The sequence below is a fragment of the Ictalurus punctatus genome, chromosome 10, assembly GCF_001660625.3.
Source record: "Ictalurus punctatus breed USDA103 chromosome 10, Coco_2.0, whole genome shotgun sequence".
Lineage (NCBI taxonomy): Eukaryota > Metazoa > Chordata > Actinopteri > Siluriformes > Ictaluridae > Ictalurus > Ictalurus punctatus.
The window spans coordinates 21322153-21346278 of record NC_030425.2 but is presented as its reverse complement, the minus strand read 5'-3'; the positions used below and the strand labels follow the sequence as shown (position 1 = coordinate 21346278).

Genomic DNA, 24126 nt, shown 5'->3' with positions numbered 1-24126 from the left:
AACATCTCACAGCAAGAACTGACAAACCCCCCCCCCCGGGACTCATTATTCCATTTCTGTTCGTCAAATATCTGTGAAACTTGTTCAGCTTATGTCTCAGTTGTTGAATGTTACAAATATTTACACATGTTCACACAGGTAAAAACTTTCTGAAAATAAAAGCAGTTGAATGTGAGAGGACTTTTTTTTTGCTGAGTGTAGTTAACATCACTTACCTATATTTATTAGTGATTCTATCAAAACATTTGCCTGAAAATAGTCAAAAATGGCACTTTTTTGGCCAAAAGAGAAATAAAAATAGACATAAAAAGAAGAGTAAGATCTAACATTTCGCAAATAATTTTTCTGGTAATGATAATTAGGAGGTAGTAGAAGCAGTAGAAACTGGAGTGTGAGTATATACAGGATTTGCAGTTACCACCAGAGCCCCACCCACCAAAAGTGCTCTGTGATTACTGTAAATGCCTGTGTATATGTGCAGTCAAGCTTCAACCTTATGCAAGTGATGACGATACTGAAAAATTCTTTTCATACACCCAACCCCTTGCCCCCACTAGAAACTATGTATTACTCCTCTTCAGGGTTGGAAGGTCCATCAATACATCCATCTTGGCTTGGAAAACACATAAGATTTTCATTTATATTTATTCCTTGTCTGCTCAAAGATCCATCCTTTTATCAGTCTGTTAAGTTGCATGTCAGTGTCATCTTTCTGTATCTGATGATCTATCGAATTTCATTCGCTGAAGCTGAAGGCATTTGGTGTGTTTTTGATTTTCCCTTATCAGGGGTGTCCATACTTTTCACACCGGGGACTTTTGCCGTGACATTAACTAAACAGGGATGCAAACTTGTCACCTTTCGGCAAAATTCGCCATTTTGGATCCAAAATTGGTCATTATTCTGATGCATCTAGATCTGATTTGTCTAGATGAGTTTTTGAAACGGGGGTTTGGGGGGGTGTTGGGGGTGTCTAAGAGGACAGTCTTTGGACAGGGTCACATGGTTAATGAACTCATGAGAATGACAGTTTTTCTTTAAAGTACCCTGAACTGATGTCCCACTACATTACTTTCTTACATTATTTCCTCTATATTATTACCTTACATTGTCTACCGATTGAGCTAGCATTCCTGTAGCGCACTCAGTAGAGCAGTGTGTGAGGTGTCTCGGTTCTTTGTCACCTTTTTCACCCCTGATGAGTTTGCATCCCTATCTAAAGCACATATCGTAGATTAATAAAAGAGGAGATTTAAGCACCGGCTGAAGACTTGAACAGAAAATAAATAAAGGTTCTTTTGTTATAGCGGACTAACGCTTATTTTATTCTGTAGCGGCTTACAGGCTGTCGCCCAAACAGAAATTGCCCACAGGGTGTAGTTTGGGCACTAGCCTATATCATGACTATCTTTTTCCTTTATCTTTTCTCCTGAACCCCATCCTCCTTGCTATGTCTCTATCTCTGTCTCTCTTGGTGGCTTTCTCAGGTAAGCTAAAGGAGTGGACACTGATTCTCTACGGCACATCCGAGCACCCCTACCAGTCTCACGGTTCTCAACACTCTCGTGCTCGAATGCTGGAGATTCCCAGTGTTAAAATTCCTGAGCCTTCACTCAGCACAGCCCTCCAACATGAAGACGAGGAAGAGGAGGAGTACACTGGTACAAGTAATGTTCCTTGTGATTAATAATTCTCCCATATTCTCTCCAATGATGGCAGAAACTCTCTGAAAGTAGTTATTATGAATCATATTAAATCTGATCTGGTCTGTTTTGGATATTTTGCTTTAAGCGTAATACAGTATTTGATTGATCTTTTTTCATCCAGTTAATTATAAATCAAAACTCCTGCTTAGATAATTATATGAGAACATTATTTTCCACTGAGCCTACAACAGTTAACATTTGTGTTTGAGAAAGGAGATGCTACTTACATTAGTGAGTATATTTACAGGTAATCTGTTAATTGCAAAAGTATTAGATTTTGGTGAATACAGAATACATCATTTGCATTTACAAAGCTACAGTTGGATGTCAGTTTGCAATGTCAAGTCTGTATAGATGCTACCACAAGCAGTACATCTAAATTTGGTTAATAGCCATACATTTTTTGCTGCTAATGGACAAGAATGAAGCTCTTTTCTGTGATGATGCCTTCAGGGCCTTGCCATCATGAGTGTGGTGATCAGGGCTGTGATAGCCCTGATGCTGACCACTGCTTAAACTGCATCCACTTCAGCCTGGGCAGCCTGAAGACTGGGAGGTAAAACACATATAATTACTTCATTTGAGCGATGTACTATTGACTCACTATAGATTCACTGAGAAAACTTGCTCTAAGTCAGGTGTAAAAAGAACTTTTCATTCTAATAGAAAATTTTAGAAAGCCACAGTAATGTCATCTACTAAGTAAAATTTCAGCTCTTCTATTCCTTATAGAATATCAAAAACTTTGGGCAAAATATTCATAAACCTAAATAATTGATAGATACAGCTCTAATGATTAATAATTTCCCTCTCAGGCACATGGTGAGAGTTAGACTTATGCTAACCTTCATAATCGTCAGAATTCGATTCACTCCTTTGTGTGTTTTTTTTTCTCACAGGGAGGATTTTAGATCTACATTATTTGATAGAATTAATATTGACTTCTTAAGCGTCTTGTTTAAATAAATCTGTTGGTTTTTAAACTGCTTAATGGAGTTTCTTGGCAGTCATGATTTAAGACCACAGAGAGAGAGAGCATTTATTGAATGCTTTATTCCCATTATTCCCACAGTCAAACTTAAAATCCGTAGAGAAGCCGCTTTTTGTTTTTCATCAGACGACCTTGTGTTTCCAGCTTTAATAAGCATTCTAGTATTTCACTGCTCTCCCAGTACTTTCTGTTTCATTTATATGGCTAGGTTTATTATATATACAGTATCTCACAAAAGTGAGTACACCCCTCACATTTTTGTGCAAGTATTTGATTATATCTTTTCATGTGACAACACTGAATAAATGACACTTTGCTACAATGTAAAGCAGTGAGTGTACAGCTTGTATAACAGTGTAAATTTGCTGTCCCCTCAAAATAACTCAACACACAGCCATTAATATCTAAACCGCTGGCAACAAAAGTGAGTACAATCCTAAGTGAAAATGTCCAAATTGGGCCCAAAGTGTCAATATTTTGTGTGGCCACCATTATTTTCCAGCACTGCCCTCTTGGGCATGGAGTTCACCAGAGCTTCACAGGTTGCCACTGGAGTCCTCTTCCACTCCTCCATGACGACATCACGGAGCTGGTGGATGTTAGAGACCTTGTGCTCCTCCACCTTCCATTTGAGGATGCCCCACAGATGCTCAATAGGGTTTAGGTCTGGAGACATGCTTGGCCAGTCCATCACCTTCACCCTCAGCTTCTTTAGCAAGGCAGTGGTCGTCTTGGAGGTGTGTTTGGGGTCGTTATCATGCTGGAATACTGCTCTGCGGCCCAGTCTCCGAAGGGAGGGGCATTCATGGTTCCCTCAATGAACTGTAGCTCCCCAGTGCCGGCAGCACTCATGCAGCCCCAGACCATGACACTCCCACCACCATGCTTGACTGTAGGCAAGCAAGACACACTTGTCTTTGTACTCCTCACCTGGTTGTTGCCACACATGCTTGACACCATCTCAACCAAATATCCAAACTATCTTGGTCTCATCAGACCACAGGACATGGTTCCAGTAATCCATGTCCTTAGTCTGCTTGTCTTCAGCAAACTATTTGCAGGCTTTATTGTGCATCATCTTTAGAAGAGGCTTCCTTCCGGGACGAACGCCATGCAGACCAATTTGATGCAGTGTGCGGCGTATGGTCTGAGCACTGACAGGCTCACCCCCCACCCCTTCAACCTCTGCAGCAATGCTGGCAGCACTCATACGTCTGTTTCCCAAAGACAACCTCTGGATATGACGCTGAGCATGTGCACTCAACTTCTTTGGTCGACCATGGCGAGGCCTGTTCTGAGTGGAACCTGTCCTGTTAAACCGCTGTATGGTCTTGGCCACCGTGCTGCAGCTCAGTGTCAGGGTCTTGGCAATCTTCTTATAACTGAGGCCATCTTTATGTAGAGCAGCAGTTCTTTTTTTCAGATCCTCAGAGAGTTCTTTGCCATGAGGTGCCATGTTGAACTTCCAGTGACCAGTATGAGGGAGTGTGAGAGCGATGACACCAAATTTAACACACCTGCTCCCCATTCACACCTGAGACCTTATAACATTAACAAGTCACATGACACCATGGAGGGAAAATGACTAATTGGGCCCAATTTGTACATTTTCACTTAGGAGTGTACTCACTTTTGTGGCCAGAGGTTTAGACATTAATGGCTGTGTGATGAGTTATTTTGAGGGGACAGCAAATTTACACTGTTACACAAGCTGTACACTCACTACTTTACAAAGTGTCATTTCTTCAGTGTTGTCACATGAAAAGATATAATGAAATATTTACAAAAATGTGAGGGGTGTACTCACTTTTGTGAGATACTGTATATATTGCTAGGTTAGGTTCAGAAACATTAGAATGGAGAGATCAGCAGTTGTTGAAATATTTAAACCAACCTGTCTGGCACCGTGTGTTATCTGCATGATTTTATGCATTCCGCTGCTGCCACATGCTTTATTAGATAATTGCATGAATGTGCAGGTGTTCCTAAAAAAGTGGATGGTGAGTATATATTATAGGATTATTTTGCTACATATTGGTGTTCACAAAATACTTCTCTCCTCTCTAAAGGAGGTGTGTTAGCCACTGCCCGCTGGGTTACTTTGAGGACACTCAGGTGCGAAGGTGCAGGCGTTGTCACCGAGGCTGTGAGAAGTGTGTTGGCCGAGGATCAAATGAGTGCCTGTCCTGCAGGAGAGGATTGTTCTTCTACACAGAGGAGAGCTCATGTGTAGAGAGCTGCCCCACTGGATACTTCAATGATGAGGGTGAGGGTGGGAAACTGGGAATGTGTGACACTTTCTCTATGCATGTGTTCGTTCTCCTTTTCTTTCTTGCTTCTCCTCAGTGATTACTGAAAAAGCATATAGTGAAAATGCCATGTACCACACAGCTAATGTGGGGTATATCAGCCAACGTTACTGGAGACTTGACAGAAGAAAAAAAAAAACATCAGAAACTACTGAGGTCCAATTATAAACAAACTGAGCTCTGGCATTGCCTTTGTGATATCTGTCTTTGTTCTGAAGAGACAAATGATAAAAGAAACAGGATACCTGGAAAGCACAACATGTCTCTCAATATGTCAGTATGGTAAGGTGCAAGTTTTTCTTTTCCAGGATTTCTCTTCAACAAATGCATCTCCAAGGAGAGCTTGTAACAGTGGTGCACAGATTTAAGCCCCAAGACTGATATTTATTATCTGATTCTTAATCCATCAAATGCTGCCGCATCGAATGCACACCATCTGTGTCAAATTGAGCTGAACTGAACTGGCTCTGGATATTGAGTGAATAAGCACTTTGCACACTTGCACATAGCAAACACATTTTTTTACACACACACGCACGCACACATACACATTGAAATAGACATCTGGAGCCTTTTGGATTGTTCTGCGCCATTTTGATTAAACACTTGTGATGGAGGTGGCCTTCATGTCACTACAAATCAGCATGTTGACTGGACATCTTGGCAATCGTGAGCTCTGACGCAAAGAGGCAGAGAATAGCCTGACTTGCATTATCAGTATTTGGACAGGTTAGTCTCAGCACACACACACACATAGACACATAGAACAGGCAGATGCTGCTGAAGTGAGTTTTCAGAGATTGCTTGAACGGTTTTAATTTGCACTTCCGGTAAACTATATTGTATCCAGATTCCCGTGTGTTTAATTTACAGTGTGAAATGCAAGATGATGTGAAAAGGCTGAGTTTCCACCCCTTTTTTTCTCCCCTTCTGTCTCTCACTTTCTATTTGTCTCACTTTAGCTGTTTTTTTCCCTCTTTTTTATGTCTTTCTGACTGTCCCGTTGCAACCCTCCAGTTCAGAGACATTGTCTGAGCTGTCACGAGAACTGTATGAAGTGCCTGCAGGATTCTGACAGATGTACGGCATGCAAAACAGGCTTTAGGTAAGACAAATTAAGGTCAAAATACGCTGTTGAAAACGTCGTTTGAAAATCATTATTCAGCTACTGGTGATGTCTTAAGCTTAAGTTCTTTTAAATGTATATATAGTTTTTTTTTTACCAGACAGCCTGGTTGTGATCATATGGCAATGAGACTAAGTTAGGGGGATCTGTGCCCAGGACAGTCTCTGGACTACCCATTATAATTCTGAATTGGATTAGTGGTTATGAAACCATTTTCTTTGAACTAGCTCTCTGTTTATGGGTCATTTTACATCCTTTTCCTCATCTGTGGGTAGTGACTGAAAGAATAAGGTGGAAAGTACAAGTGGCGGTTCCTCCGCAGGCTTACTGGGCCTACTCTTTCTTATAAGATAATGAGCTTTGCAATCTGAGAGAGCCTCAGAGTAAAGCCATTGCTCCTCTGAATCGAGTTAAGGTGTTTTAGGCACCTTACAAGGATGTCCCCCGGAGGCTCCAGGTAGATCTGTATCAGGCAAGGACACCCTGGTGCATTCCCAGGACCCACTGCAGAGATTTGTGTCTCACAGCTAGCTTATGAACATCTGGTGATCTGTGGCTGGGGATAAAGTCTGGGGGTAAAGAACCTTCTTAGCCTGGTACCACCGCAACCCTGACCAGTAAAAGGAAACATAGAACATTCGATACTGCTTTTCATGGCTTGATGTTTCACACGTTTAACTTGAATCAACTTTGATTACATTCCTTAAAAGCACACATATTTACACAAATTACCTTTATATTACTGCAGCCAGACTCTACATGTCCTTCTTTTTCTGCAAGAGCTTTTTTCTACTTTTTGTAATTTTATTGTATTTTTTTAGTCTTTGGTCCAAAATATTATATATGTGAATTAAATTTATAAAATCGATAAAATAGGCTTTTTGGAGCAAAGATTGTAGCCACATGGTTTGACTGATTTTGATTTTGATCAGATTTGTGCTCAGTGGAACTCTGAGAACAGCTGCAGTAAAGGAAATTTAAAAGTTCCAGTCTAAGCATGAATAGGTTACACTGAGGTAAAGAGCAGTCTGTGTTAGTTTACTGTCTAGGGTACATCTGGCCATCTTTATACAGTATGTGCTGTCTGTTCTGTGGTTTACACTTCCTGCAGCTGTATACTTTTAAAAAAATCCTTTCTTTATTTCTCTTATTCAGAGCAAACCTTCACATGCTTCGAGTCATGAGCTGGTGGGGACCCTATAGCACTTTATCTGCCTCGTTCAAAAGTTCTAGTTTGCACCGTTGAAGTAGTTTCTGGAGGCTTTTGGAAATCTTTGAGCTTTAGATCCCAGGCTCTTCATGCTGAGCTTCAGAGAATGAGAAGAACATGAAAGCATGTTTACCTTCTCATTTTCAACCACTAACCCCCATAACCTTGGCTCCCCATCAGAATGCTGCAATCTTTGTGCTAAAGTTTAAACCACTCAAAGAGCAGCAGGCAATGGACACTTAAATTACCTAAAACAGTGACAACCCAACTTGAAAGCCCTCTTCTGTCTTCATCTCTCTGTCTCCTATGTAGATGTTATAAAAATGACTTCTCCTTTGTTTTTCCTGTAGTTTAGCAGGAGTGACCTGCGTCCCTGAGTGCACACATGGAACCTTCTTTAACTTGGAGGAGATGAAGTGCAGCCCCTGCCATGTCTCCTGCTCCACCTGCACAGGTTTTGTTTTATTCTATTCATGGCTAGGTGTGCATTACACGATTTTAATGCATGACATGTAGGCAAAGAACCTCTGCAGAGTTTGCCCAGGGGATACCAAGAAGACACCACAGGTCTCCCACTGCTCTCTAACAGGAAGGGAGTAAAAATGAAAATACAGTCAGCTCCAGAATTATTGGTAAAGATGGGTAAAAAAAAAAAAAGTTCTGAAAAATATAATTGTATTTATTTATATTATATAACTTTATTAGTGAAATCTCACTGAAAATATGAGAGAAAGATCAACTTTATTTGAAGTTATTAAGTTTTTTAGACAAAACTACAATTTTGGCAGCCCTCCTTGATTAAGACCCTTAACCTCCGTCACAGCCCTGTTTGTTCTGAGTTTGCATGTTCATCCCGTGCTGCGGGGGTTTCCTCCAGGTACTCCGGTTTCCTCCCCCAGTCCAAAGACACGCGTGGTAGGCTCATTGGCATGTCCAAAAGTGTCCATAGTGTATGAATGGGTATGTGTGTGTGATTGTTCCCTGTAATGGATTGGCACCCCATCCAGGGTGTCCCCCGCCTTGTGCCCTATGCTCCCTGGGATAGGCTCCAGGTTCCCTGCGACCCGGTAAGGATACGCGGTAAAGAAAATGGATGGATGGATAATATTATTATTTTATATATTATTATTATTACCACATGGTCTGGAGTGTACTATTCCACTTATATCACAGTGATTTGCCATTATAATGATTATAATGTTTCATTTGTTAATATATGACATTTCACACAATTTAATGATTACTTAACATTTAACGTTGTGGAACATCTGTAAGACAAGTTATCACTTAAGTTACAGCCGTGTTAAACAATTTTTCCGTCAGCATCCTCTCTCTCTCTCTCTCTCTCTCTCTCTCTCTCTCTCTCTCTCTCTCTCTGTCTGTCTCTCAGAAACCACAGCTAGTTCTGTTACAGTGAAACTGGAAAGCATAAAATATTATACAGCACCATGATTGTTCCATAAATATTAAATGAAGGTCTCCTAACAAAAACGTCACCATATCAATGATTATATATTTTTCTTTGTTAAATAACAGACTTTCAAAATTCATTTATTATTAGTCTTACATTATGTACCGTATCCACTTATGAACTGTTACTACGTATTTGAATTAGTGCATTAATATTATCGTATTGTTCATGTCACAGCTGGAACTGGCTTGTTCCTCCGAGGCTTGCTGGACAGTTTATTAATCCACACCTTCTGACAAATCAGATTCGAGAATTCAGCCATGCTGTGGTATAAAGCACTATAAAGCAATAAATATTATGACAAATGATGTCACAGTACACATTTCTGAGAGATTGTGGTTATTGTCAGTATTTATTATAGTAATTACTAACTGTTACTGGAAGCAACTGATTAGATGTTGAAATTTTGCGTGGAATCTTTAAAATTGTCTCAGCTGTCAATTGACTAAAATGTTGTACAGCATTTTAAAAGCATTTTAGACATTGTAGTGTTTTAAACCCGTTTTCAAGACTCTTCCCACACACCACATTTATGGTTATTTCATGCATCTTTGTATCTGGATTGTATCCTGATAAGATTTTAACCATATGCAGTGTTTCTCACATATACTGTAAGTGATGTTTTGGTGCTGTGCCAAAGCCAGATATTGATGATTGCCTATGTATATTTTGTCCCATGGTTTATACTAATGTTCCATAAGAATATTTTGTCCCATGGTGGTGACATGAAAGCCCTCGGGGTCAGGGGGAGAGAAATTAATGCATGGATGTTAAGTACCATGTGAGTTTGATTGCTGGCCAGTAACTTCCAGTTGTAAAGAAGCCAACAGTAAGTATACTCATATTGTGTACCAGAGAATTGCACAAAAAGTATGTAGACTTTTCTTGTACCTGCTTGGTGGTGCTGATGGAATTTCCAAATGTTTGTTCATCTGTAATGAACAGCCATCTGAAGTAATATGTGTTATATTAGGCCTGGTAATTGGCCAGAATTGGCTGCACAGCACAAGCCTAATGATGTACAAAGTGTCATCGCAATGTCTACGGTGAGAAACAGTTTCACAAAATGTGCGATCAACATCTGCCAAACACTGCTCTGCATGTAGAGAAGGAGCAGTCTTACTTTGCAGACATGCAGATTAACTAAGTTGTTAGTGAGCTTGTTAGAAAAGGGTATCCTTCCTTGCCTTTGTTGCATGGCAACTGAGCTTTCTGTATTTGGCTGGAACATGTGGCGGAGAGTCGATTTAGAATAAATCACATTTATTTATGTAAAGAAATGTTTTGATGAAAATATGCCACATAAAGAATAGATATGGATGCCGTGACTTGAGGTGCTACAGAATAGATTGGATTTTTTTTTTGATTAGAGAGTTGTTAGTATTATAAATATGTAGCACAGGCCCAAATTCCCAACCCAAGGACATCTACTGAAATACTCCTCACCACTGCAGTAAAAAGGAGTTTCTATGATAATGATGAAGTCATTACGAAAGGCTGATCTCAAACAAAGAGCATTATTATATTTGGCTGTGACACATAGATGCCAATTTAAATCATTACACTCTCATGGGCTCGTGAGACAGACAGATATGAGGCATTTTTCCTTATGAGTGCATGTATTACACATGGCTGATGTGATAGACCTGGAGCAGTGAGGGGAATATATAGCAATAGATTAAACCAGCTGAGTGGTGTGTGTGTGTGTGTGTGTCTGTGCGTGTTCCCTTGAGATGATGTTCTGACTGTACAGCTTAATTAGTTCAGTTGAAACTATTTCTCACATCACTGGCTAGAAGTGCACAGTGTGTGAGGCTGTATATTGGGTGTGTGTGTGTGTGTGTGTGTGTGTGTGTGTGTGTGTGTGTGTGTGTTGGAGACTGTGTAATTTGGAAAGAGGTTTTACTCCTGTGATTAAAGGGCTTTAAGGAATTTTTCTTCCTGAGAAATAAAGCCACTGTCTAATTTAGCCCCAAGCTTGACGACCTCTGAATGATGTTCTCCATCATATTTTCACTGAAGACATAATAAAGACACAAAGGATCATGAGATCAGTGTTGTTATCATAAGATCACTGATCCCTCCTGTGTATTCTTCTACATAGGGCCGGGCATGGAGGAGTGTCTAAACTGCTCCCGTGACTTCCTGCAGGAGGAATGGCGGTGTGTGCGGAAATGCAGCCCTGGGCACTACGAGGGTGACAGCATAGGATTCTCACAGAAGATGTGCCGCAAGTCAGTCTTGTTTATTTTTTTTATTTTTTTTAAGATATGGCAGTTTATAATTTTTGTTTTCTAATTGGGTATTATTTTAGCCTCAAACGGTCATCAGGAGTGAGACTATTGGTTAGGAATCCTTTGAGACAATGGAAACACACCATTATTGCTAGATTGAGTATTTGTTTCCCAGTCAAGATGCCTTTTTTTGCTTTGCAGCATAATTATGTCAGTGTGTTTCATCTTCCATTTTTAAGGACTACTCAATTATTGAGCACCATGTTTTAAACTGCTGGAGCGATGTTTAATTTTTATTATTAATTCAGAGCTTTTGAAAGAATGGTTTGAGAAATGATCTGTACACGTTTTATTTGCAGTGTAGTCAGTAAGCCGAGACAAGTCTGGTTTTGCTTCCTTTGCTTTGCACTGGAGCTATGAAGTAATGGAAGTCTATTTCATCCAACATTTTAACATAAATATCTGCCAGTTTCCTTGTAGTGTTAAACCACAATGGAGAGTTTATGTAAGACAGTATGATCAATTGTAATATATTTTTTATGACCTGGATTTAGTATCCCATTGCTCCATTATGTTGTGAGCACAATTAACTGTTGGTATACAATATAAAACAATAAAATGATTATAGGATGTGCTGACAATTGTGCAAATACAACTATTTATGCATCAAAATACTGTATTATCAATATACTACAATACTCCTATTAGAGGTTTATTTCAATGATTGCCATCTTCTCATTCATCATCATCATATTAGTCTTTTTAAATTTTTCATTTTTAAATTCTCTCTTGCTTTTATGTTACATTGTATTATGTTTGATAGCAATCTATGCCTGATTTTCTGGGGGTTTAAAGGCAAGTGCTTGTGTTTAAAGGTGGGGGTCTAGATGCTATTGAAAAGCGTTCTACTCTGGCAACCTCTGAGGCATTCAGATAATTTGCATAATCTGAATGGCTCACCCAGAGTGCTGACTTAAACAGGTGCTAAACCTATCTCTGAATATGCATAACTTTGCCTGCATAAATATTGATATAACTGTTGGACTTAAGTTGATGACTCTGAATACGGCCCTGTATTATCAAAGGACTGGTGCAGGCCTAATTTCATTAGCTAGTTATTTCTCACCGGCCCTTTATGTAGATTAGCATATTTTCTGAGAAATACAGACCAGTTGTAAACAAAGGCTTTATTTAGCATCTTTAATTAGGCTATGCCATAGAGCTCCTGCTCGGCGCTGCTCGTCCCACCATAACAATCACCAGTAGCTGATTTGGAACTGATAAGTCTGCAAGCAAAGCTTTACTTTTCTTTTTATCATTTTTCCACACCTGTAATTACTCAAAACAAGGAAGTACCTGCATACAAATACGCAAATACGTAAATAATAAACATGATTTAATGAAGAACCGTAATACAGGCAAAACACACACAAAGGTAACTAAGAAGGCGAGAAATAGGAAACAAGATCATACAATAACCAAGAACATGAAAAAGAAATATAAATAAAATATATATATAAAACTAACAACAAGAAATAGGCAAAAATGAAAACCACTGAAATAGGAGGGGAAGTAAAAATGAAAACAAAACAATAGCAAAAGCACATGACGAACGATGAACAAAACATGACACACAAGCAGCAGTTGCCACACTGGGAACTATGACACAGGCTGGGAGGGATAGTAACACCACTACCTTCCCATTTTTTAGCTATTGTTTTATCCTGGTTTTTTATATGTGTCCACAAACATGGGAAATTCATAATGGAACATAAAGGACCAAACCAAACACAAGTAGGGTCTCTGAGCAGTAGTGTCCTAGTGGTAGCCTGATACAGGGTATAGGTGTGTGTCACCTTTAAGAGAACATGCATGACAAAAGGGAATGTAAAAAAACTAAATTCAGGAATATTCCTCAATTTTCTGATGAACAGTTCGGCCACAGAGCAGCCTTCGTTGTTAACCAATAATAGGTGGTCCTGTTTACAACACAGACACACTATAGGAGAAACTGAACTTAAATTTGTAAATATTGGCTGAGACAGTTTTCTCTAAAAACAAGGTAATATAGATTAATGGTGTTGTTTGTAGCAAGTTTATGAAGATTTGTGTATGTATTTATGGAAAAGGCTTCAGGTGAAATGGACTTAAACGACTTGTTAGCTACATTAGTCTTGTGGCTCCAGGCAGTATTAAAGGGCTGAATATTGGACATCACCCATGACTGATCATCTACATTTGCAGTAAGGAGAAACTTGTGTACAGTCGTTTTCTTCTCTGAACATTTCCTTTAAACCAACTGAAAGCCAATAACATTTTTTATAGCATTTTATTAATATGCTATACTGATGTCACCTTCTGCAAACTCCTATGGGAATTTCCTATGAATGAGTCAACAGTCATTGCACACGATGTCTCTTAGCCTGTTTACTATCATGTCAGCATATGAAAAGGATTTTAACAAAAATATATGTTTGTAGGTTTTACATTTACTTTATTAGCCTTTGTTCACACATAATGCATAGTGGAATCATTGTTTCTGCTTGTTTGTTTTTATTTTATTTTGCTCAGTCTTTGATTCATCCTTAGTAACTGCTTTACTCTGGTAAGGGTCATGGTGGATCCATGGCTTATCCCAGGAACACTGCACATGAGGCGGGAGTATACTGTACATTGAATGGGAAGTCAATCCATCACAGGGAACTAGACATACACACATTCACACACACACACACTCATTCACATTTAAGGACAATTTAGAGTCCTCAATCCACCTGATTGCCAGTTTTTGGGAGGTGGGAGGAAACAGAGAACCTAAAGGAAACCCACATGGAGAACATGCACAGAATCCCCATATAGACAGTAACTCAGGCGCAGTGAGGGTGCAAGGCTAACTACTGCACCACCTCTTTTTCTTTTTTTTTTCCTCTCCAAAAATAGTGAATTCGAGATTTGTGAGCAGCTATAGCAAACCACTTGCTCACCTTCTGCAGAAAGTTTGAATTTACAACACTATCACCACGTTTTAGATGTCTGTAATGTGTCACTAGAGGGTCAGACAGAACTGCAGCTACTTTGTCCCTCTGGCTTATAAATCAGGAGGTTCTTACTTTGGGAAAGATGTTCAAAGCAAATAGAGGCTTTCAAAGGTGGTCACGGCTGGTGAATGAATTCTCTTCTGGAGGAATGAAAAGATTGTGTAGGAAGGTGTGTGTATGTAAGAGAGAGAGAGAAAGAAGAAGAAGAAGACCAGACAGCCGTAAAATAAAAGCAAAGTTTGACCCTGAGAAAGAATGTACAGTCTAAAAGGCATTAGTTAAATCCATGTACCACTGCAGGAGTGACGAACACATCGTAAAAGGTGTGACTGTTCCTCAAGGTCATGAGGAAAAAGCATTTGTTAATGTATATGCCAGAGTCTTTTGTGGGAGGTTTTATTTCCTGCTGCTATTTCACTGATCAATATGAAGTACAATGCTCTCTGGAGTTCAGAGCCCACAAATGAAGCTGGAGCACTGGAACATGGAACAATGATATGGCCTGTCCTAGTGTATCTGCCCCATATATACATACATTTTATATATATATATATATATATATATATATATATATATATATATATATATATATATATATATATATATATATATATATAATGATTTTATTGCTAAAATGTGATTAATTAAAAATAACTTACACTATTAGTCAGGTGTATCCTAAAAATTGCTGCTTTTTGAATCATGTGCCCTCACAGTGTCTGTGTTTGTTTTATGTAAATGAGCTCTATTAGAAGAACTGAGCTTTGTTATAAATGTTTACAAAATTGACAGTGGGGGAAATAAGTATTGAACACGTGAACATTTTTTTAAGTAAATATATTTCCAATGAGGCTATTCACATGAAATTTTCACCAGACTGTGGTATTAACTCAAGAAATCCACACATTAAAATACATAAATGAAGTTATGTATAATAAAGTGGAATAACACAGGAAAAAAGTATTGAACACGCTAACTGAAATATATTTAATATTTTCTGGAGAAGCCTTTGTTTGTAATGACAGCTTCAAGACGCTTCCTGTATGAAGAAATTAATCGGCCGCAGTATTCAGGTGTGATTTTGACCCATTCTTCTAAATAAATTATCTTTAAATCTTGTTCAGTTGATTTAAAGTCAGGTGACTGACTGGGCCATTCTAGCACCTTTTTTTTTTCTCTCTGAAACCAATTGAGAGTTTCCTTTGCTATATGCTTTGGATCATTGTCCTGCTTGAAGGTCCACCCACGTCTCATCTTCATCCTGGTGGATGGCAGCAGATTCTTCTCAAGAATCTTTCGCTAAAGGGCTCCATTCATCGTTCCTTCAATTATATGAAGTCTGCCAGTACCATGTGATGAAAAACAGTCCTACACCATGATGCTTTCACCTCCACACTTCACTGTTGGTATGATATTTTAAGGTGATGTGGAGTGCCATTTCTTCTCCAAACATGGTGTGTAGTATGACAGCCAAAAAGTTAAATTTTGCTCTCGTCTGACCAGATTACACTCTCCGGGTATTTCATAGGCTTGTCGAAATGGGTTATAGAAAACTTTAAATGAGCTTCGACATGCCTTTTCTTTAGTAATGGAGTCTTGCGGGGTGAGCGTGAGTAGTGGAGTGCATTGCCTATTGTTTTCTCTGTGATGATTGTACCTGCTGCCTCCAGGTGTTTCTGGAGCTCTTTCCGAGTGGTCCTTGGCTCTTGGGCTACTCTTCTGACTCTTCTTCTGACTCCTCGGTCAGAACGCGAGGAACTCCTGTGCGTGGCCGGTGGATGACAGAGTGATGTTGCTTCCACTTGTGGATAATGGCCCCAATGGTGCTTACTGGAGGATTCAGAAGTGTTGAAATATGGGTGTATCTGATTCCATCACTATGTTTAGCAGCAATAAGGTTGGGAAGGTCTTGGGAGAGCTCTTTGCTTTTACTCCATCATGTGATGTTTCTTGTGTGCCACCTTGGTAATGAAAAGCCTTTTTATAGACCATCAATTTACTAACCCAGCTGATATTAATTTGCACTGATATGGGGTATAATTACTTTCTGACTACTTACAGATTTCAGCTGGTTCCTTGCCTTACCTTGCCTTGGAGAACTGCTTTTTCTTAGCGTCATTCCACTTTATTACACATAATTTTATTTATGGACTTTAATGTTGTGAATTCTTTATATTTGCGGAATTCTTGAGTTAATATTGATGTCTGGTGAAAATTTCATGTGAATAACCTCATTTGAAATATATTTACTGAAAAAAATTGACGCGTTCAATACTTCTTTCCTCACTGTACATAGGAAATGGTTAGATGCATGCCCCTGAAATATTTTATGACCATTCCAAATGCCTATCCATGGGTAGTTAACATACACATCAGTGCTGCTATTTATACAGTATACATTATATATATTTTTTTAAAAAAATAGCATAGTTTTATGCAGTAATTGTACTATAATGATATTCATAATAGGTCAATGCCAAATGAATACTTCCTTTACTTTGTTTAATCACATTTTATTGGTTACCAATACCAACTGATATGGTGAGAAATAGGACTAACCAACCAGAAACATGTGTTTTTCGCAGTAGATCTGGATTTATGTTAAGGTAAGATGTCATTTCCCCTGCACATGTTATTTATTTACTTATTTGCACTCAATCCCGTCCCCCATCCCCAATTTAGTCTTGATCAATTCCACCCACCAGCCAGGGTGAAGGCTATCACATCCTTCAGAAACTTGTGAAGCAACCAACTGCATCATGCAGCATCACAGGGCAGCATAACACTCAAAGGAAAGTGTTATTTGTGCTTTTCCACATACTTGAGCCCACACATGCCCACAAATGGCTAGTGTCACTGTGATTGACAGGGAGAGAGCATAACCAATTTTGCACCCTTAAACTCTCACCTTAGCCTCAGAGATGGCTGTGGCATTGTTAGGATTCAAACTTGTAATCTGCAGACAATAGTGTAAACACTTTCCTTTTACGCCACTTAGGAGCCCCTCACACATTATTTTAATTTAATCTAGCTGACACTGAATAAACCCCTTTACTTTATGTTGGTGTTATTATATCTGGTATTATTTTAATCCAATTAATCCAAACCACCATAAAATGACATCCACCCAAAATGCATGAGCGTGTCATACTTATCAGTTTAATTGTACAGATCACACTGTGATTTTATTTAGCATATTTCCCTATCTCCGCACTGAAATAACTTCCTAGCTATGCCACTGTTTTATGGCTTTTCTCTGTTCTAGTTATTAAACAAACATCTCAATTTCCCATTAACTTTGTGTCACTGTTGTTACACAAGCATGCTGATTAATATGTCAAGTAATCTCAGCCGAAGGCCAACTTGAGATCTCCTACAGAATGTTTAATGGGAATCCTTAATGCAATGATGTTTGCATAGAGTTATCTGGCTGATACTAGTGTACATACTAGAAATATTTGAGGTTTGGGTGAAATATGCTATTGAATAATGATTCTGCACACCAACTTTCTGTCCCACGCTGCCAAATTCAACTCGACATTTTCAATCCCATAAGCTCATTCTCATCATATGATATCCGTATTTTCTGGCTTTATATCTGAGCGTGTGAGAATGTGTGCGTCATACCGATTGCTGAGAATCAGTGGAGCAGCCAGAAGGGTTCAGTGTGCCAGCCTCGGCCAGCCGATGCCCTCATACATATTAATATCATGGTGCCCCAAGTTTATTGCCTTGCTTCATTCATCCATAAAAAAAACAGGAAGTTAAAGTTTCTCACTTTGATTTGTGATGAAGTGGGTGCTGTTTGCAAATTTTTGTTTTTTTTACACTCACCGTGTGGTTTTCTTGTTGCATTTTGCAGATGTGAGGCGAACTGTCTAAGCTGCCGTGGGCCTGGAACAAGCTGTACTCAGTGCAGAGGTGGATACAACCTGGTCGGCGGTACCTGCATAATCAACGCCACCTGTAATAATAGTAAGCACAGCGGATTCAGCAGGGCCGGAAAGTTTTGCAAAACCACATTGCTTTGTTGCTAATTTTCACTTGCACTGTAGGACATAGTGCCTCTTGCTTCACTAAAAAAAAAATCCTCACTCTCTAGATGTTGCTTTTATAGAGGGAAAGGACACAGTGGGAAGGCTGCTAGTGACACCACCATGTCCTCAGGCAGTTTATTTGGTTTTATCGGTCACTTGCTGTTGATGTGGGCTCAGTGTGCTGTACGTGAATCCCATTATAGAATAGATACATTTATTTTTCACATATACATTACAATACAGTGATTATTTTTCCCCCACATATCCGAGATTTTTAGGAAGCTGGGGTCAGAGAATAGGGTCAGCCTTGATACAGTGCACCTGGAGCAGGAAAGCTCAGGTGTGCCAACGATTACAATGTCTGATTTATTAATGACGACACATCGCACATTTTAATGGTTTAAAGTGAGATTGAAGGTTGCAAAAGGTCCGTGATATGTTCATTTACCAACATCTCCTGTTCTGTCTTTCTCTAAAAACAAATGCAGCTGATCGTTTTACTGAGAAACTAGAAAATGTAAACTTCTCCGTCCTAAAGACTTTTGGGAAACTTTGCCAAGCCCCATGTTACAAAGCAGTGACACTTGAGACCCCTCCTAAGAAAAAACTTCTCCACATCAACGCTGTGTTTTTATTTGTTAAACATCTTTGTAAAAATCTTATTATTAATTTTAGATTATGTGGAGCATTTGCCATACAAGTCCCTGTGTATGAGCTGTTACTACAAATAATAATGTATTAGAATGAGCGCATTAATATAATCCTATCGTTCGTTACAGCCAGAACTACTGTTCGCGCTGCGCTGCTGCACGAAAGTAATGCACACCTTCTTCGAGCATTCAACCATGCTGTGATATAATATAAAGCTGTCATTTGTATTACAGCCAGAACTGCTGTCAGAGATGCAGCTATAGAAATTTCTTCAGATTTAAAACGTCTGACCAGTCACAACTGAGAATTCACCAGCACTGTGGTAGAAAATGACGAAGATTTCTGGATATAAACAATAATGTGTTCAATTATACATGTTAGTCATGATGTACTACATATTGGCACTCACTAGTATTTTACATTAGATGCATCACTGAGAAATGATATCGAAGTTGGATTTTGCCCTTGCTGCAATAGGGAGAAGGAATTTAGCAATTGTGTAAGGAAGAATTTTACTGGCACAGAGCTGAGCTAGGCATGGCTTCAGCGCAGGAGTGCCGCAATGTCATCCCATGCTTTGACACTCCATTTTCACAACTTTGTTTTGGTGGCTGCTTCACCAGAGAGCTTTTAGAGGCCACTCGAGTTTTAAATCGTCTCTAACAAAGCTGGTTGTAGACAGCTCAACTATGGCTTGCAGGAGCTTTGTCTTGTAAGACTTGATTCATTAGAAAGAGAGAGAAGGAGAAATAAAGAACAGTAAAATAGATAGAGATACAGGCAGGCAGAAGAGTGAACTAGAGGAGAAGGGAAAGAGAATTTATTGTAAAGAAAAAGGAATGTAAATGTATGAATGAGTGAGAGAGAGAGAGAGAGACTAGAAAGCAACAAGTAAGAGACTGGGAAGGACCAAGGGACTTGGATAAGAGGGAGTATGGGGTATGGGGTATAAGAGGTTGTGAATACGCCTACAGCAGAATGCCAACAATGCTGCTTTTGAGAAAATTCTATCCCACATTAACCCAAAAATCTCTTTTATCAAAGCTTACATAACAGAACAACTGGGCTGACCAGGCCAGGCGAGAAAGTGGGGAGATAGAAAAGGCATGGGCATGAGAAGAGGCAAAAGAGTAGAGGATTGTAAATAGCAAAATATTATTGTAAATAGCAGTCAGGCAGCAGGGCAGAGAGAACATATAACAATGGGTGAATGAGAAACAGTATAAAGAGCTTTGTAGAACCACTAAGTTAAAAAAAAAAAAAAGCACTATATAAATGCAGACTATTTACCATAATATAATAACAGAGATGCATAGATAGTATGTCTGACTCTAAGAGACAAACATTTTACGCAGCTGTACACCACATTTTAGCAGTAATAAAATCAACTGTTACACATGTTGCCACAAAGTTTGAAGCATGGAATGTCTTTGTATGCTGTAGTTATACTGTCACGTAATAAACGTAATGGACATTAGGATGGACGCAAGTGCAGATAACCTCACTGAGGCCCTGACCTCAACCCCACTGAGTAATTCGAGATGAACTGGAATGTCGACTGCAACCCAAAATACCTCGCTCAACATCAGCTCCTGATGGCACTAATTCTCTTGTGGCTGCAAAATCTAATGGAAAGCCTTCCCAGAAGAGTGGACGTTATTATTACCACAAAGACAAATTAATCTGGAATGGAATATTCAAAAAGAACATATGAACGTGAGGGTCGGGTGTCCACACACTTTTGGCCATATAGTCTACCTTGTTTTGACCATCATATGTTATATATGTAAAGCATTATTACTATAAATTAATTATTTTTTAAACTGTTATACATCATATGCAAGTTTGAGTTGTTTGTCATATAAAAACCATAATTATAGGGGTTCTTAACTCCAGTTCTAATGACATCCTGCCATGAACTATTTGAAGATTTCCATACCCTCAGCACAACTGTCCCGATTCATTAAGAGCTTTACGTGTTGAATAATAAGGGCTTTTTGTGTTGAATACCACATGGTAGTAGTTGTGAGATATGCTCAAGTGGGATTGATTAAACCAGAGTTTTCAGACATAATACCACTAACAGAAAGTAAATGGGGTTATACAGTGCCAGCTAGATGTTAATGACGCTTGGTTTTTGTAACAAAGTGACAGGACTCGGGACATGCGTGAGAATCCAGTTCCAGAGAATCACAGAAATTCACGAATAGCCCAGACAAAGGGCAAATGCAAAGAATAACTGAATGACAAGGCAAGAGTCAAAACACAGAAATAGCAATCACAGAATTTAAGTTTCAGGACTTACATGAATTTAAAAGTTGGCAAGACTTCGCACTAACTGAATGGTTGAACTGGCTTTATGCTGCTTTTGGTTTACTTCAGAAGTGTGAAGTTGAAGCTCTGAATTAAGTAAATTTCAACCACCATGCATACGAGCTACAAAGTGAGAAAAAGCAACAAGCTAGCCAACTAACTGTGATGAATGATGTTTATTTTTCTCAAAATAGTGAATTGTATAGTCAGTGTTCTAGATTTAACAAGCTCATATGTCTCTACTGTATGTTGATTGATCTAAAGCAAATACTCTTATATACAGCATAACTCATTTAAAGGTAAGAAGTGTTCTTTTGTTTACTGCTGATGCTGTGTGCAGCCATGTTGATTTGACGTTACTTGCTTAACTCAAAGTTGAGGAGGCCATTGAGAGTTCCCAAATAGGAATTCCGAGTTGAAGGTGCATTTTCTTCAGTTTTTCAGAGTCGGAAGTCATAAATTATGAGTTATGACCTTTAATCGAATGTGGCATTATATAGTATGTAAACAGGACGTGTTTGATGAGTGATATAGGAGTTAGGATTCTACAGAGGGGGACCTCTGCTGAGGTGGAGGTGTAATGTCTTGGGTGGATGTGACATTTACAGGTGCATCTAAAAAAAAAATTTAATATTGTGGAAAAGTTCTTTTTTTTTTTCCCGTAATTTAATTTAAAAAGTGGAACTTCCATATATTTTAGATTCAATACACATAAAGTGAAATATTTCAAGCCGTTTTTGTTTTAATCTTGATGATTACAGCTTACAGCTCACAGAAATCAAAAATCCAGTATCACAAAATATTAGAATAAATAATTTATAATCGAGAAATGTCGACCTTCTGAAAAATATGATAATTTATGCAATCAGTACTTGGTCGGGGCTTTAATCCTTTTGTATGAATTACTGCATCAATGTGGCTTGGCCTGGAGGAAATCAGCCTGTGGCACTGCTGAGGTGTTTTGGAAGCCCAGGTTGCTTTGATAGCGGCCTTCAGCTCGTCTGCATTGTTGGGTCTGGTGTCTCTCATAGATTCTCTCTGGGGTTCAGGTCAGGCGAGTCGGCTGGCCAATCAAGCATAGTAATACCACGGTCAGCAAACCAGTTACTAGTAGTTTTGGCACTGTGGGCAGGTGCCAAGTCCTGATGGAAAAGGAAATCAGCATCTCCATAAAGCTCGTCAGCAGATGGAAGCATGAAGTTCTCTAAAATCTCCTGGTAGACACTGCACTGACTCTCGACTTGAGAAAACACAGTGGACCGACACCAGCAGATGACATGACACCTCAAATCATCACTGACTGTGGAGACTTCACACTGGATTTCAGACATCTTAGATTCTGTGCCTCTCCATTCTTCCTCCAGACTCTGGGACCTTGATTTCCAAATGAAATGCAACATTTACTTTCATCTTCCCCATGATTGTGGTTGTGTGTACTGAACCAGACTGAGAGATTAAAGGATAAGGAAACTTTTACAGGTGTTTTGAGTTAATTAGCTGATTAGAAATCTTCTCAGGTCGACATTTCTTTATTATAAATTATTTATTCTAATATTTTGTGATACTGGATTTTTTATTTCCATGAGCTGTAAGCTGTAATCATCAAGATTAAAACAAAAAAAGGCTTGAAATATTTCACTTTATGTGTAATGAATGTAGAATATATGAAAGTTCCATTTTTGAATTTAATTACGAAAAAAAAAAAAAAACTTTTCCACGATATTCCAATTTTTTGAGATGCACCTGTATTTGCTTGCAATTTTTTTTTTTTTGATCATAGAATTTTTATTGAAAATTTACGTTACACTTGCATATTTTTACTAAATCACCGTGTAAACTGACCATGGCCACCAACACAAATGTTCACTAAAATGACTAATGAATGAATGAATTAATGACTAATAATTAACACTTCTGATAGTAGATTTAGATTGAAAATTTGGAAATGCAGGTAGTATAAGGAGGTTATATCATGCCTTGACTGAACTGAATGAGTGCTCTCTCTCTCTCTCTCTCTCCCCTCTCTACTCCATAAGCGGACGAGGTGTTCTGTGACATGGTGAAGTCCAACCGGCTGTGTGAGAAGAAACTCTTCCGGCAGTTCTGCTGCAGAACCTGTTTGATGACAGGATGAATGAATAAAGAGAGAGTGAAAGAGAGAAGGACAGGTCACTTCTTTTAATATGGCTGTATTATCTGATGTATATTTTTAATCCATTTATATCTGTGGATTCAAACCCAACAAACTCCTCATTTCAATAAAACCCTGAAAGGGTGCTATACGATTGCCATAAGATTTTTTTTTTTTTTTTTTTTTTTTTTACAGCTGTCTGTTTTATAAGCTTCATATAGTACATGTATAAATGGTTTATTTTTTACTCTAATATGATATTATAGAATATACTCCGATGGGGAGCTGTGCGTGATTAGAAAGAATAAGCTGAGGAGGCCGCATCCTCTGTAAATCGATTTCCAGCACTGAGCTGAATTGATGAATATGATGCCAGATTAATTGTTTTAAACTTCAATAAGTGAAGAACCTCTTAAACAAATACATTCAGCAGCATCATTTATCAAGAAAGATGAATTAATACCCCAATGAAAGTATTGTACATACCAGAGTGTGAATGTAATGTTTAAACTATTTGCTTCTGTTAGAGTGGAGGAATAAACTAAATGATTTGGTGCCACCAGCAAGAGATTCTGTTGAACGTATCTTTTCTTCTCTATAAACCCTGTGCCCCATCTTGAGAAATGCATCACTCTCTCAGTGACCTTTTTGGAGCTGGAATTTGGATCTGGATTTTCATTGGTAAATTGCTGGCTCTCGGAAGTTTGTTGTTGCCAAACATCGAGATCATGAACTTTTTAAGCATGCTGTTTGAGCACTGTGCCCTGAATGAATAACTCTTTTGTCACAGATGAGGTTGCATCCATGACTTGACAGACTGGATGTTGAACCCTAAGGATGACTTCTTTATTTATCTTGTCCCTTATTTCCCACACTTGGATACCCCAAGTGGTAAATGTTTTGGAGCTA

General features: G+C 38.8%; 1 protein-coding gene across 2 annotated transcripts in view; it reads left to right on the top strand.

The window, feature by feature from the left end:
• Positions 1 to 23783, top strand: part of pcsk6 (proprotein convertase subtilisin/kexin type 6) — an 88232-nt gene extending 64449 nt beyond the window's left edge. Inside the window, exons 14-21 of one of the 2 annotated variants that reach the window (XM_017479017.3) lie at positions 1488 to 1661; positions 2160 to 2262; positions 4767 to 4963; positions 6024 to 6111; positions 7693 to 7796; positions 10918 to 11047; positions 17948 to 18060; positions 23123 to 23783. In XM_017479017.3, coding sequence (XP_017334506.1) covers positions 1488 to 1661; positions 2160 to 2262; positions 4767 to 4963; positions 6024 to 6111; positions 7693 to 7796; positions 10918 to 11047; positions 17948 to 18060; positions 23123 to 23220 — 1007 coding nt within the window. In that variant the 3' untranslated portion in view covers positions 23221 to 23783. Of the gene's footprint in view, positions 1 to 1487; positions 1668 to 2159; positions 2263 to 4766; positions 4964 to 6023; positions 6112 to 7692; positions 7797 to 10917; positions 11048 to 17947; positions 18061 to 23122 lie in introns of both variants that reach the window. The other variant, XM_017479016.3, reaches the window with a different exon arrangement.
• The last annotated feature ends 343 nt before the right edge of the window (positions 23784 to 24126 follow it).